Here is a 15,959-nt window from a genome sequence, read left to right as displayed (position 1 = left end):
TTGTAGGATTACATATATATCATTTTAATTATGATTCTCTAGGCAAGGCCTTAACTGTGCACTCAGGTTTTTCATTAATATCCTAGTTGGAAAAACAAGGCAAATTCTCATGGAACAATGCAAATAACTATACTGTCATGAAAAGTAGGGAGAGTATCTTAGCTAGTTTATTGTCAACTCCATGCGAGTTAGAGTTATCTGTCAGGGACTAGCTTTACATCACAGGGTAAACTGAGGCAGGCAGCAAAAGTAGCATTGGCAATCAGGGCCAGCCAAAACCACTTTACTTTGGACAATTTAACTCTTATCTCTGGGGTCAGACGCTGATGACTTCTGATGATTGAACTCTTTCTTGCTATTCCAGGGTGCCAAAAGCAACTGACTTCTGGCAGTTAGCTCTTGTAGCCGGAAAAAAGAAACTTAGTTACTTGGGTTCTTTTTTCTCTTTGGCCGAGGCCTCTCACTGGCCTGGCAAGAGGCTTGGAGTTCCTTAACTCTTTATGAGACAGAGAGAGTTGAAAAGAAATGGAAAGAAAAGAAGGAAAGAAAGGTCCACATACACACATGCCTTTCCCCCTCTCATAGGCCTCTTTCTAGTATGCTGTCCTCTACACACACCAGCTCAAGAGCAAACTTCATTTCCGTGAGAAAGAGAAGTGCAACTTATTTTTCATTATTGTACATAATATGATTTTAACTATTTATTGCTGTTATTGGGAGAGAGAATTCGTTTTATTTGTTTTGCTTTTTTCTTTGAAATAGACTCAATATGTATCCAAGGCTGCCCTTTCAATTTGTTATCTTCTTGCTTCCTCTGTGCTGGAATTACAGGCATAAACTAACAACCACTTGGTTTATATTTAACCTTTACTCAGCATTTCAAGTGCAAATGAAAATTTGAAGACTGCAGTTTCCATAAACACGCAGACATAGCTGACGAGCAGAGATTGTGAACATGTGTGTCACACCCTACCCTGTGCTTTTGTAGCTTTTGCTGGCCTCAGACTTCTGATTTTTTGTTTAATTTTTTTAACTTATTCACTTTACATCCCACTCACTTCTCCCTCCCTGCCACCTCCTCCCACAATCCTTACCCCATCCTCCCTCCCCTTCTCCTCTGAGAACTCCCAAGGGTATCCCCAGCCTGGCACATCGAGTCTCTGTGAGGCTAGGCACATTCTCTCCCACTGAAGCCAGACAATATCCCAGACAGGCAACAGATTTGGGATAGTCCCTGCTCCAATTGTTCAGGACCCACATGAAGACCAAGCTGCACACCTGCTACATATGTGCGAAAAGGCCTAGGTCCAGCCTGTGTATGCTCTTTGGTTAGTGGTTCAGTCTCTGAGATCCCCAAGGGTCTAGGATAATTGACTCTGTTGGTCTTTCTGTAGAGTTCCTATCCCCTTCAGGACCAGCAATCCTTCCTCCTATTCTCCATTAAGAGTCCCTAAGCTCTATCCACTGTTTGGCTGTATGAGTCTGTATCTGTCTGAGTCAGCTACTGGGTGAAGCCTCTCAGAAGACAGCCATACTAGACTCCTGTCTGCAAACATAACAGTATTTTTAATAGTGTCAGGGACTGGTACTTGTCCATGGGATGAGTCTCAAGTTGGGCCAGTTCCCTCCTTCCATTGACCTGCGATGTCTATTTTGTTTCCACTTTTGAGAAAGATTCAACCATCTTCCCTTGTGTCTCCTTGGTATTTGGCTTCTTTGGGTCTGTTGATTATAGCGTGGTTATCCTGCACTTTATGGATAATATCCACTTGTTGGGCTGCATGCCTGCCTCACTGCTGGGATGTGGAGTGCCACCAGCATGTCTGTTGCTCAGGGAAGGCAGGACACAATCCAAGATAGGGTGTCTCAGCCCATGTTTCCCCGAATGAGAAACAGCAGGGGCTGGGACAGACGCTGTGGTTTTCAATTTCCCATGTACCTAGATGCCACTGGGGACCTCGAGGAGTTGAGAATGGTGGTTCTCAGGCTCCTGCAGCAAGGAGTTGAGAACAAGGGTCCTCCAGTCTGACTGTGAGAATGGAGGGGCTGGAAGAGATGCATTCTCCTGGAAATTTAGAAGTGTCTCTTTATGACAAAGTCCCCCACCCCCACCCCATGGTAATCCTTGATGAAGGAGGTGGTCCTTGCTTATCCAAATTGTTTTATTGTTATGGTGGATGTGAATGCATGTGTCTTACTCAGGGTGAACAAGGGATTAAATACCTTTTGCAGGAAGGGAGGCTCATTGGCTAAACACTCTGGGCCTATTTAGATACCTCATTAGCATGAAGAGATCTCTAGGTTTTTATGCTACCTGATTGGTTGTTATGGTCCTCTCAATGGGGTGTCATATTACATGTTCCAGGACAGGTAGACCCTGGCTGGTAGCTGGTTCTGATGCCTGCTGTTCTCAATTATGAAAATTCCCTGGGGTTTTTGAACTTGTTTCCACCTTACCAGGTCTTTTGTCTGGTGGCATGATCCACTTGCTCCACATCCACTTATAAATGAGTACATAGCATGAATATCACTTTGTGTCTGGGTTACCTCACTCAGTTCCATCTATTTTCCTGCAAAATTCATGATGTCTTTGTTTTTAACAGCTGAATAGTATTCCATTGTGTATATGTACCACATTTTCTGTATCCATTCTTCAGTTGAGGGACATGTCGGTTGTTTCCAGTTTCTGGCTACTATTAATAAATACTTCAAAGAATTCATCTCTTGGGTTCTGTGTTCTAACCTTCTAGCTATTTATAATCCTCTTTTTCTATATGTCTTTTAGTAGTAGACTGTGAATCAGACCACCTGGGAGTATAGTTCTCACTCTCAGTAGTTCGTTGGATTTCTATGGGCAGATTTTTTTAACCTATCAACCTTAATTTGACCAACCTGGCCCAAACTTCCATTCTTTCTGCTTCAGCCTCTTGAGTGCTGAGATCACAGATGTGTAGCTTAACCTGATTTTCTGTATTGGAGAGTGGAGGAAACACTCTCTGCCCTGGATATATATTGGTTGGGAATTCTGCCTCTCTAAAGAGGTTTTAAAAGTGGAGCTGTTTCTATATACCATGACTTTGAAGGTGTCATAGAGAACTGACCAATCTACCATTCCTAGGATATGCCTATCTAATTCCAACAGGAACACAGAAGGTAAAACGAAATGGATAAATGAACTGTGGTACACCTTTGCAAGGAAATACTATTCAGTGGTAAGCTGATATTAAATGTATTTGCTAAGTTAAAAATTGCCAGACTATATCTGTATGGATTTTATGGATATAATCACATTTCTGGTTATATATCCTGGAATAAATAAAAATATAGGAACCAAAAATAACTTTAGTGATGGCCAGAGGTTTTAAATGAGATGACTTCACTATAAAGGGCAGTATAAGTAGTAAAATAGGACAAAGGGATGTATGTAAGGAGCTGTGTGTGATAGTATACACATATGCTTACATATGAATATATTATTAAAACCCATATAACTATATACCATAAAGAGTAATTTCACTGTATAAAATATAAAAATAAATCAGATTGTGGAGGGAACTACAGATAGAATTCACAGTGTGATAAATGAATCTGACTATATAAAAAATCAACTGCACAAACATACTGAAGGAGCTTAGGAAAGAAAGCTGACTTAAATAACTTTGAAAAATCCTGTTTTGACTTGGACATAAGGTCAAGGACAAAAATAGTATGCACAATACTGTGCTCTAGTTAAGAACTTTGATTTTCATTGGTTATACTGGTTAGCAATGATATACATTCTTTACATGTATAGTCATTTCTACTATAGCATGGCACATGTGTTACTAAAAATAGTTTGGCAGTTTCTCAAATGATTAAGCATAGTTATTATATAACTAGCAATTCCACTTTTAGGTACATACCCAAGAAAAGTAAATGTATATACAGACAAAAACCTCTATGCAAATGTTTATAACAGCATTACTCATAACTACCATAAGAGAAAAACAAGCTAAATGATCAATTGATCAAAAGATGAATAAAATAGTATATTTAAAATGTGGAATATTTGATTATGAGAAGTAATGAAGTGTTGATAGTCGCTACAACATGGGGGAACTTTGAAAATATAAAATGGTCTAAATTAAAAGCCAGTCACATCCAGAGAGGACCCCATTCGGAGTCCATCCCATCATCAGCCACCAAACCTAGATACTAATGCTCATGTTCATGCCGGCAAGATACTGCTGAAGGGTCCCTGATATTGTGGCCTCTTGTGAGGCTACGCCAGTGCCTGGTAAACACCGAAATGGATGATCACAGCCAGCTACTGGATGGAACACAGGGTCCCCAATGCAGGAACTAGAGAAAGTACCCAAGTACCTGAAGGGGGCTGCAACCCTGTAGGTGGAACAACAACAGGAACTAACTAGTACCCCCTGGGTTTGTGTTTCTAGCTGCATTTGTAGCAGAAGATGACCTAATCGGCCAACAGTGGGAATAGAGGCTCCTTGGTCTCCCAAACTCCATATGACCTAGCACAAGGCAAGGCCTGGGCCAAGTAGTGGGAGTGGGTGGGTAGGGGAACAGAGGTGGGGGGAGGGGTATGGGAATCTTTCGGGATAGCATTTGAAATGTAAATAAAGAAAATAATAAAAAAAAAGCCAGTCACAAACTATATATATTATATGATTCGATATATATGAAACATTCAGAATATGCAAATCTGTTTGAACAGAACATAAATTAGTGATTCAGAAATACAAGGGCTGATAAAAGGTTTGAAGTTTCTTTTTTATTTTATTTTTCCAATTTTTATTAGGTATTTACTTCATTTACATTTTAAATGCTATCCCCAAAGTACCCTATACCCTCCCCCCCACTCTCCTACCCACCCACTCCCCCTTCTTGGCACTGGAGGTAATGGAATGTGGCCTGACTCTGCTTTCACATAGCTGAACACAGTAAAGTCTTCTGAATTATACATTTTTCTGGATGATTTGCATGACATTCATTTATCAAAGATTTAAATAAAGTAGTTTCTTTGGATGTATGTGTGCCTGTGCAAGTGTATGCCACATGTATGTGGGCACCTGCAGAGGCCAGAAGTGGCCGACAAATCCCTTGGTGCTGGCTTTAAGGGTGGCTGTGAATTGCCAATATGGGTTCCAGGAACTGAACTTGGATCCTCTTAAAATGATCAAGTATTCTTGACTCTTTATCCATCTCTTTAATGACCCTCTAACACATTCATTTTTCAAATTGAATCCAGTATATCCTATTGTGCTTGAATTATTTTCCTAATAATAATAATAATAATAATGCCTGTGATTTTCATTTCGATTTTTGCATGGACCAGAGACTCTTTTTCTTTTCTTGCTTTGCAGTGTTCCACTATACAAACATTATTCAATTTATTTAATTCATCCCTCTGTTGACATAGTTGTTTCAGATTTTTAGCTTTTATGAATAGAAATACTGTGAAGATTTTTTGTGCATATTAGTAATAGATACATTTATTATACTTGAATATATGCTTATGGGTGAGACTGCAAAGTCCTTGCTAAGGTGTGTGTGTGTGTGTGTGTGTGTGTGTGTGTGTGTTAGGTTTTAGGAGATGCCACTAAACAGTTTTCCAAAGTGTTTTAACAATGACATGGCTTCTGGCTCTTATATAATTATATAATATAATAATGTAATTAGAATCATGTTGCATGTAATAATAAAGTTAATGTAAATATTCTTGTAAAAAATAGAAATTAAAAAATGCACATTTCTCAACCTCGCTGGAAATAAATTGAAAAAGGTTAAAAAAAAAAAAAACACCAAAAAACAAAACAAAACAAAAAAACCAAGATATGCTTCCAAGCTGTGCTCCCCATCCTTACAATAGCTGGTATTAAAAAAAATCTTTTTTTATGTTTTTTGTCTTTAATTCTTTTTTAAACATTCTTTATTATTATTATTTTCTTTATTTACATTTCAAATGTTATCCCGAAAGTTCCCTATACCCCCCCCCCGCCGCCCTTACTCCCCTACCCCCCCACTCCCACTACTTGGCCCTGGAAATGTATTATCACTGGGGTGGCGCATGCATGCCTTGGTGTGCATGTGAAGGTGAGAAGACAAATCTGGGCACTCAGCTGTCTCTACCTTTCCATAGTTCCTGGGGACTGAATCCAGCTCATTGAATTTGCATGGTTGTGAAGCAAGTGCTTTTTACCCGTTGAGCCATCTTGCTGGCCCAATAAGTGTTATTTTGATCTTAAATTTTTATGCAGTATGTGGTGGTTTGGATACGACATGTCTTCCATGGGCTTATGGATTTTAGCAATATAGTATACTATACAGCAATATAGTATTCACTGATAAAATCAGGATAGTTAACATTTCCATCTCTGTATTACTTTGATTAGAGATTTCAGGCTCTACTCTTTTGGTTATTAATATATGATTTAAATATAGGATAATATGATTTATAGTTACCTCACTGTGCTGTTGAACACTAGAACTTGCTACTTTTATCTAACTATATTTGAAAGGAACATTTTAATAACCTTTTTAGATGTGAATATACATTTTTCATACAATACTAAAATTCAGTTGATAGTTATTTTAACTGCATATGATGTGAAAATTAAAACAACATGATGCAGTTTTCATGCAGTAACACTAAAATCCCGTGTCTGATACTCTAAATGGATCTTTTACTAATGATTTATCAATATAATACTATACATTGTCATTTTGACAATGTTAATTCCCCAATTATGAAAATTGTTCAAACATTGGCATGTTAATGTATCCAATAAAATACTTATATTTCTTACATATTAAAATTTTAGCAAGTAATATTGGTGTTTAATATAATTAATCTCAGAAAAAAAGCTTCAAATGTTCTTTGGTAAATTGTCATCTCATAGTGATGAAGACAGCGCTTTAAAATTCAGACATTTGAACTGGAGAGAAACTCAGGAGTTAAGAGCACTGACTGCTCCTCCAGAGGACCTGGATTCAATTCCTAGCATCCACATGGTGGCTCACAGCCATATCTCCATTTCCAGGGGATCCAACACCTTTGTCTCTACAGCTACCAGGCACACACATAGTCCACAGACATACATCCAGGCAAAATATCCAGGAACTTGAAATAAAAATAAATTAAAACATTTTTAATTTGACTTGGATTAATAATCAAAGTCAAATAAACAAATGAATAATGCCCCTTTCAATATGGTCATTTTTAAAAAATTAAATTCAAGCCTTTGCTTGAAATTTCAATTTTAAATTTCAATGTTAAAATTTCAAGGTTGAAATTAGCAAAAATAATGCCATTTTCATAAAGTAACAGCTTTCTCTTATTAATTTTGGCTAAAATGTTTAGCCAGATACTTAAATTTGAATGCCTGTGCCTTTTAATTTACTCTTTAAAGTAAAAATACACTTTAAAAATAAAGCACTAATTTTAACAATATAAAAGAACTTAAACTTTCAGAGCTATACATGAGAACTAAAGAAGATAACAAAACATCATCGGACTTTGTCATTGGCTTACTACGTGAAGTTAGAGATAACCATTGGGACAAAGTTTTCCTAGGACTGCTCCAAAAAATGTTTGGTATAAAGGTTTGAATTGAATGTGTTGTAGAATGGACTGCAAAGGACCCACATGGCTTCCTTATAACAGTTTTTCTTATTCTGGCCCTCACTCCACTGTTTCTAACAAGTATCGTCCTAGAAAGGGTGATTGAAGGCCAGGAAGGAGTAAAAGAAAATAAAAACAAAAACATCAGAAAATGTTGCAAAAGTAAAACAACTGAAAAAGGATTAAAGGAATGAAAATGTTCTGCAACCAGAGAAAAGTCATTTGGAAAATTATGTAGAATTGGAAGGACCCACTAAAGTTTAATGACAATATTATTTAGGTAACATATAACGGTGGGAGAATCATGTTCTAACTTCAACACTGATAATAACAGGTATCGAAGTTTGTAGATTATCTACAGGCAGTGATTATAAAATATTATTTATTTTATAGGTTGAAATCTGAAAATCCAAATTACAAAAATTCCCTAAAATCCAAAATATTTTACAATATGCATAATGCCACAATTGGAAAATTCCACATTTGACTTCATATGACTGGTCACAGTCAAAAAAATGTACTGAAAATACTGTAAAAGTCAGGTATATAATTCCAGTACTTGAGAGGTGGGGAGTGGAGAACTGAGTACAAGGCTAACCTTGACCACACACCTGTCGTAAAAAGTGAGGGGAAAGCCAGCAAAATGGCTTGATAGGTAAAAGGGCTTGCTGCCCATCCTGATGACCCAAGTTTGATCCCCAGGACCCATGAGGTAGGTAGAGAGAACAAGCTCCTGGAAGTTGTCCTCTGAATGTCACATGCACAAGTGCCTATACACATACATATGCATACAAATAAATAGAAGGGAAAGGAAGAAAGGAGAAGGGAGGGGGAAGGATAGAAAAGGCTAGTATACAAAATTACCTTAGTGTTCTGCATAGATGTATAACAAAACATAAATGAATTTGTGTTTAGATTTTGTCTAATTCTCAATATATCTCATTATAGATAATGTAAGTATTCAGAAATCTAGAAAACTGGATTATTTCTGCTCCTAAACATTTTCAGAAAGGGGGCACAATTGTGAAGCAGTTTCCTCTAGGATTAAAACTTTTCATCTTGAAAGGAAGCTCATTAAAACACAGGATGTTAAAGGAAATGCAACAATTAGATATTTAAGACAGGATATGTATTTAAGGAAAGTAAACAACAGGATATCCTGGGGGGGGGTCACTAAGAGGCATGTAGGGAGGACAAACAACAGGATGTTCTAAGGGAAAGTAAAACATGTCTGCAGCAGGGAAACTATGCTCAGGAAGTAAATAACTCAGTAGCTTCAGAAAGTCCCTGAAACTGACCAAATGTACTAGGTCCTTCTTCCCCATGCATAAATAAACAATAAGAACTGCTTAGAGACATTCAGGCTGAGCTGCCTGGAAAAAGCAGAGACCAGCAAGCTGCCTAGAAGAGGCTCAGAACAACCAAGTCTTCCAAGATTACAGGTGTGGAGCACTGTAGCATGCACCACCATGTAATGCTACTGCATCCAGCTACTTCAAATATTCATTCAATGAATGGCAAATAAAACTCAAGTATGGTGTGTAGCATCTGAAATAATATTCTTTTCATGATGAGAGCCAAGATACATTATTGTCTGACTAAATGAAACAAATTTGGAAACTCTTTTGCTCATAAAACTATTGTTAGTTCACGCAGCATTGTGTTTTCTGTTTAATTCAGCCATGATAGTGAGTGCCAGCTCAAAGGATGCAGGCATGTCTTAGCAATAGCACCAGAACCTTTTCAGGCCAGTTGCAAGCATCACAGCTGAAGTTTCAGAATATGTAGGAAATGCTAGGAAATCTGTTACAGGGTAGTAAAATTAGTGATGTAGTTACAGATATTAAAATACTGAAAGTCTATCAATAGAGTCTGGAGAGGGCCTTCAAACTATAACTGACATTAATTTTTCTTATGGGAAAACCTATCAGAGTAGGATAGAATTGGAGAGAGTATTAATGTTGAAGTAACAGAAAATGTTAAACTTTACCTTTTCTTTAGGAGACTTCTCAGGTGATGACTGTGGGGCATTGCTTCTGCTCTATGAATTTGAAGTTAAAAGTAAAACGAATGATCCATCACTGAACAGCTTTCTGGATTCAGTTTGGAAGATGCCTGATTTAGAAACCAGAACACTTGAAACAATGGCATGTAAGTGCTTTATTTGTGCCTGTGTAACGCCAGTGCCCATTTAGAGCCTACAGTTTTCTGTCTTCTGACATTGAGATGATTTCCCTCATGGTATATTGTTTCTCCCTTTCTGATGCATTCTTAAACTATTTCGAATTAAAATCATTTATATAGTTACCCTTTTCACTCTATAAGATTGTAATCTCACACCAGGCGTAGTGGCGCATGCCTTTAATCCCAGCACTTGGGAGGCAGAGGCAGGTGGATTTCTGAGTTTGAGGCCAGCCTGGTCTACAAAGCGAGTTCCAGGTCAGCCAGGGCTATACAGAGAAACCCTGTCTTGAAAAAAACCAAAAAAGATTGTAATCTCATTAGGATCATGAGCAATAATTACATATATATAAAATACTAATGAATCTTAGTGAAGAGCATTGCTCATAATGGGTACTCAAATGCAGTATATATGTAGAATTTAATTATGTAATGACATGATAGAGGAAGCTCAAACTTTGGAAAGTTAGTTTTATGTAGGTAGCTAAAAATGATAAATAGCTACTTTGATGATCAAAGATGACTCAGCCATAGTAATTCACTAAAATGTATGGGGAAATCTGGAATTTTTTGAAAGTTTTTTCTCTGTGTGTGTGTGTGTCTGTGTGTGTGTTTGCATGTGTGAAGGATAGCTGAAAACTGGCAGGAGGCAATTCGCGTTGGCAGCATATAGGCCCCAAGGATTGAATTCTGATCATCAGGCTAGGTAGCAAGTACCTTTTTATGCACTGAGCCACCTCACTAGACCCTAGAAATTGGAAATATTTTAACACAAGTGTCATTTTCAAAATTCTTTAAGCTATTCTATAGGACTTATGGGTCTCAAGACCATTTGGGGAATGTACTGCCAGAAATGCCCTGGTTATCTTCCCTTTTACCTGTTACTTTCCACAAGAGCTTGAGCATGATTAGTAAAGGTATTAAGTAGCTTCCGGTATGCTACAGTTGCCTTGGGTTTTCTAGAAGAGGACCAATGAGGCATACTCTCTGACTACCACTCCTTATCTAATGGAACTGCTCTGCAGGCTTCTTGACCACATGTGAAAGTATTAGAGACTTCTAAGACTATAATGCAGTGATGTCAAAGCCTTTCTATTTTTCAATCTGGCAGCAGCAGTAACAACAACAAAACCAATATTTTGCAGACTGTTGTCTGTCTTTGATTAGCAGCCTTTTATTGGTCTGCTTCTATTTCTTTCTTAGCTTGCCTTTCCTTCATTGTGGTTGTATAGTTGTATAGATAGTTGTATCACCTGTAGGACTGTATGCATGGTTACAGAAACCGCATGCAGCTTTTCGGTCACTGATCGAATGAATGTAACCTGAAAGTCCTATAGTGGTACTCTGCCTGGAAATAAGAGACTCTCTCTGAAAACTTCTGTAGAGCCATCATTTTATAAAGTGTGTGTGTGTGTGTGTGTGTGTGTGTGTGTGTGTGTGTGTGAATCTTTTTGTTCCATTAGAGAATGCATGCTATAGTCCTGCATGAAAACTGTAATGAATACGATAACATGGCATTCAGAAACTTTCCCTTTCTCTTCTTATAGTATTAGCTATGGATAAGCCTGCATACTATCCTAGTGTTGCACAGAAGGCCTTGAAAAAACTTTTATTGATGTACAGAAGAAAGGAGCCAGTTGATGTTTTGAAATACAGGTTAGTAAATATAGTTTGACAGCTAAATTTAGTTTTATGGAAGCCAAAAAAAGAAAACTCAAAACCAAACGAAAACCTCTAGTCAGCGTCCCCCAAGTCACCCACTGTAATCACCTGGGCCAGCATACAAGATTACAGGGACACTGTCTTGTGAACTTCTCTGTAGTGGAAATTGCATTAGATACTGGAGAATATTAAGCAAGATTAAGGAATCCACTGTTCTCAGGGGAGAAAAAGAAGTGTATATCCTGGTTTCCTTTATTTTTCTAGTCATATAATAAAATAGTACTATGTATCTATCTTCCTTCTTTCATGTCATTTACTAAATATCCCAAGTGATCATAATTTGGTAGCCACCATTCAACTTCAACATTTTTCCTCTGTTTTTTTCCTTAGTACTTTTAAGTATCAATAATGTTACATGGTTTTGTTTTTTTCAGGAAAAATTCATTACAGTCTTTCTGTTCTGAGAAGTAAGATCTTCTCTTTTTGTCAGTTTAAGTCCAATTTTAATATCTTAGTCTCCTTGAAGAGGTAGCATGATTGCCCATAAATTGAATCAGCTCATAAAATATGACAATGGCATAATTGGGCTGGCCAATGGTTCATCTGATGAAGGTGCGTGCCTGCTGCCATACCTGATGATCTGAGTGTAATCTCCAGGACCCACATAGTTGAAGGACAGAACCAACTCTGGAGCGACGTCCGGACTTCTGCTCAAGCCTGTGTGTGTTGGGCTCACACACACATACACATTAAAATAAGTTAATTAAACAATTATTTTATGAGAGAAGTGAAGTTGACTAAAATGACAACCAACAGCAAAAATCAAAGGAAGGACTAACGAACCCCTTTTACAGCTTCAAAACTCGGTCTTCCAAGGTTAGAAGCAAGATCAAAATGAAGGGAGGAGAAGACGTTCTCAGTGTGAGACGAGACTCCAAGTTAGTGATTTCTTTCCTTACTTTTTATTTTCTTACTTTTCTCTTTTAATTTTTCAGCAATTGCATGCACAACTTGATTAAGCTTCTGGTGCCAGATGACGTGTGGAATATATCGCTGTATCCCCTAAAAGAAGTTCAGAGCCATTTTAAAAATGCTCTGAGCCTCATTCGCCAAACTGTAAGTCAAAGAGCAATAGTAAACTTGAATATGATTGTAAGGAACCGAAGTGTCTTGTATATTTGAATTCATATGGAATGATACTTTCTGATAGTATTTTTATGGTAAATTCACATTACAATGTAGATATCACCTTCAAAGTATCTCTGAGTCTATAAAATGTAAATAGTCAATTGTAGGAATTTTCTAGTATAAGTTTACTAGTATTAAGTATAAGGTTTGGGTCAGAATAACAAGACTACTATTCATCTTGAATTGTTATGTATTTTTGGAGCCTACCACATTGCACATGTTTGGGTCAATATAAGTAGTATCTGTGTTATAAACTTATTTATGAATAAGATATGTAAGATATTAACTTGTTTATGAGAGACATAGAACAGGAGAGTAAGATGGCTTACTTAAAATAATGCACAAAGTCATTACTTACATTCATGATGATATCTAAATATAGGGTTGGGATGTAGCTCAGTTTGTATAGTTCTTGCTGAGGGTTCTGTCTCCAACATCACATAGCCAGATTTGGTTGTACATACCTGTAATCTAGTACCTGGACACATCAGAAATGCATGGTCATCCTCGGCTACATAGTGATTGAAATCATGAAACTGTCTCAAAAGCAAGCAGGTAAACAAAACCAACAACAAATCTAAGACTCTTGGCTGTTCTTTATATAGCAGGATTGTAAATCACAGTATAATATATAGTAAGTAGGATGCCAATCTGATACAAGCTATCAGCGACTAATGAAATCTAGAATTTTCCTGGAACAACTTAATTCTGGCCTGTATGAATTTAAATATGAAAAACCTCAGCACTGAACAATTTGGTTTTTCTTTTGCAACCTTTAACCTTTTAAGAAGAGAGGGAAATTCCATTTCTAAGTCAGAAGCTACATCTGGAGCTTCAACTGTATTCTATATGCAAACTAAAAATTAGACTTATTGTAACTCCACACTGATCAATCTCTATAGTCTGTGAGGCCAGGCTTCTCTGAGGAACTTAATTTTGCCACTTTTATCCATCACACTACAGTTCTAATCCCTATTGGAGAGCCTGCTGATTTCTAATTTTCTGATGAGTTTCCTGTCCAATATTGCTCCTACCTGAAGCATGATCATATGCTTGGCTTTTTATACAGAAAACAATTTAGTGACTCTATTAGCTCTTTATCTTGCATATATTGCTTTTTTCTTTTTGATTGAATGTGCTATGTATCTGCTTTGCTTCAAATCCTCAGGAGAACAGTCTCCCTTTATCATTTTTTCAAAATATATTAAGTCGATAACTTTTATCAGCTCCCTCCATCCACTAGTAAAATGCCTATTGCACAAATAGATAGCCTCTGCCTCCCAAACTAAAATATTGCCAGTTTCTCTAATTTGGTTGGTTCAAGAATGTTATCCAGGCTGGTGAGATGGCTCAGCAGGTAAGAGCACTGACTGCTTTTCCGAAGGTCCTGAGTTCAAGTCCCAGCAACCACATGGTGGCTCACAACCACATGTAATGAGATCTGACACCCTTCTTTGGTGCATCTGAAGACAGCTACAGTGTACTGATGTATAATAAATAAATCTTTGGGTCAGAGTGAGCAGGGCTGACTGGAGCAAGTGGGGTTGACCAGAGCCAGCAGAGGTCCTAAATTCAATTCCCAACAACCACATGAAGGCTCACAACCATCTGTACAGCTACAGTGTACTCATATACACAAAATAAATAAATAAATCTTTAGAAAAAAAGAATATTACCCAAATGGAATCATAATAGTGTGTATGGAACCTTAGAATAGTACAGTACACAGCCTTCTGAAATTGCCATTTTCCACTTGTCATAGATCTCTGGCAATTTATCAAGTGATTATGTTTCACAACAGGATAGATACTATATGGCTCCACTTACATGAAATACTAAGAATGGTAAAATTGAGAAATATGAAAAATGGAGTTGCTAGGGATGGACCCTATAGAATTTTGAGTTTTTAAAGATTAACGCAGTTCCATAGGTGGTGATGTAGTATTGATAGTAGCACAGCAATGTGAATGTAAACTGTTCACTTAAAAGTGGTAAAATAAGCCGGGCAGTGGTGGTGGACGCCTTTAATCCCAGCACTTGGGAGGCAGAGGCAGGTGGATTGCTGAGTTTGAGGCCAGCCTGGTCTACACAGTGAGTTCCAGGACACCCAGGGCTACACAGAGAAACCCTGTCTCGAAAAAAACCAAAAAAGAAAAAAAAAGTGGTAAGATGAGTTGTGTCCTGTGCTTTTCCACTAATTTAAAAAGCCATACAAAAATTTTAGCAGATATTGTTAACATTTGTGTCATCTCAGAAGTATCAGTGTTTAGTTTAGTGAATAATTCCTCTTATTGATATCTAGACATTTTCATGTCATGTTGAGATCTTGAATCTCATTAAGCCTTCTGTTTTAGCTGGTTTTCTCTAACACCATTATACAGGGGAAGAAACTTGACCTTGGAACTTCCAGGTAAAAGCTTACACTGACACTCACATGCACACACACACACACACCCCCGCTGCACACACACACTTAGACATAAAACATTTTTTTCTACTTGGCCTCTCTCTATTGATACTTGAGGTGAAGAACCCCTCGTTACTGGTCTCATCTCTAGAGAGAATAGGCTTTACTTAGGGAGTTTTGTCTGCATCTGATTTTGGTCTCTAAGTATCAAGTCTGGCAATATATAAAGCAAAAGAAACCCCAGGGAACCCACAACTATGCCAATCCTCGGTCCCAGTGTACCTTGCTAGTCTTCCTTCTTTCCAAATTTCAGAGTCTTCTTAGGTTTTTTTTTTAATGTATATGTACAGGAATTTGATCATACTTGCTAGGAGAAATGGGACTACATTTTTTTTCCACCTCATGGAAAGGACATTTGCTATTTAATTTTTATAACTATACAGAAATATAAGATAATGATGAGGAAAAGTTTACTATTAAAATGTAGACTTCATCTTTACAGCTGGTATCAAAGTCAGATATAACCAAGATAGTGCTTTTTATGCTTTTTATAAACTTTGTATTACACTTTTTGATTTATTTATTGTTGGGGTATACATGTGTGTGCCATGGTGTGCTGAGCCATGCTACATGTGGAGGTCAGAAGATAACTTCTACAAATCATTGCTCTCTTTCCACTCTGTGGGATCCCGGGATCAAACTCATGTCATCAGGCTTGGGTAGAGGCAAGTGCCTTTATCACCTGAACCATCCTAGTCTCAGATCACTGAGAAGCAAGCTCCTAAAGAAAGTAGTTCATTGGGTAAATAACTTTAGCATTCTTTGTAGAAGAAAGAAATGGTCTTTCTTCATGAACATACAGGGAAAATGAAAGTTTCCTAGAATGTATCAACGGCA

General features: G+C 37.5%; 1 protein-coding gene and 1 pseudogene across 1 annotated transcript in view; both read left to right on the top strand.

Moving 5' to 3' along the window:
- Tex11 (testis expressed 11) overlaps positions 1 to 15,959 on the top strand; it is a 205,034-nt gene that overhangs the window by 177,177 nt on the left and 11,898 nt on the right. The window contains exons 26-28 of the mRNA XM_021187817.1: positions 9,626 to 9,775; positions 11,353 to 11,461; positions 12,463 to 12,583. Of these exons, the coding sequence (XP_021043476.1) occupies positions 9,626 to 9,775; positions 11,353 to 11,461; positions 12,463 to 12,583 (380 nt within the window). The remainder of the gene's footprint in view (positions 1 to 9,625; positions 9,776 to 11,352; positions 11,462 to 12,462; positions 12,584 to 15,959) is intronic.
- Positions 7,591 to 7,810, top strand: LOC110313499 (annotated as a pseudogene).

The sequence above is a fragment of the Mus pahari genome, chromosome X (assembly GCF_900095145.1).
Source record: "Mus pahari chromosome X, PAHARI_EIJ_v1.1, whole genome shotgun sequence".
NCBI lineage: Eukaryota > Metazoa > Chordata > Mammalia > Rodentia > Muridae > Mus > Mus pahari.
The sequence above is the reverse complement of the archived record's forward strand: the minus strand, read 5'-3'. Positions and strand labels throughout refer to the sequence as shown.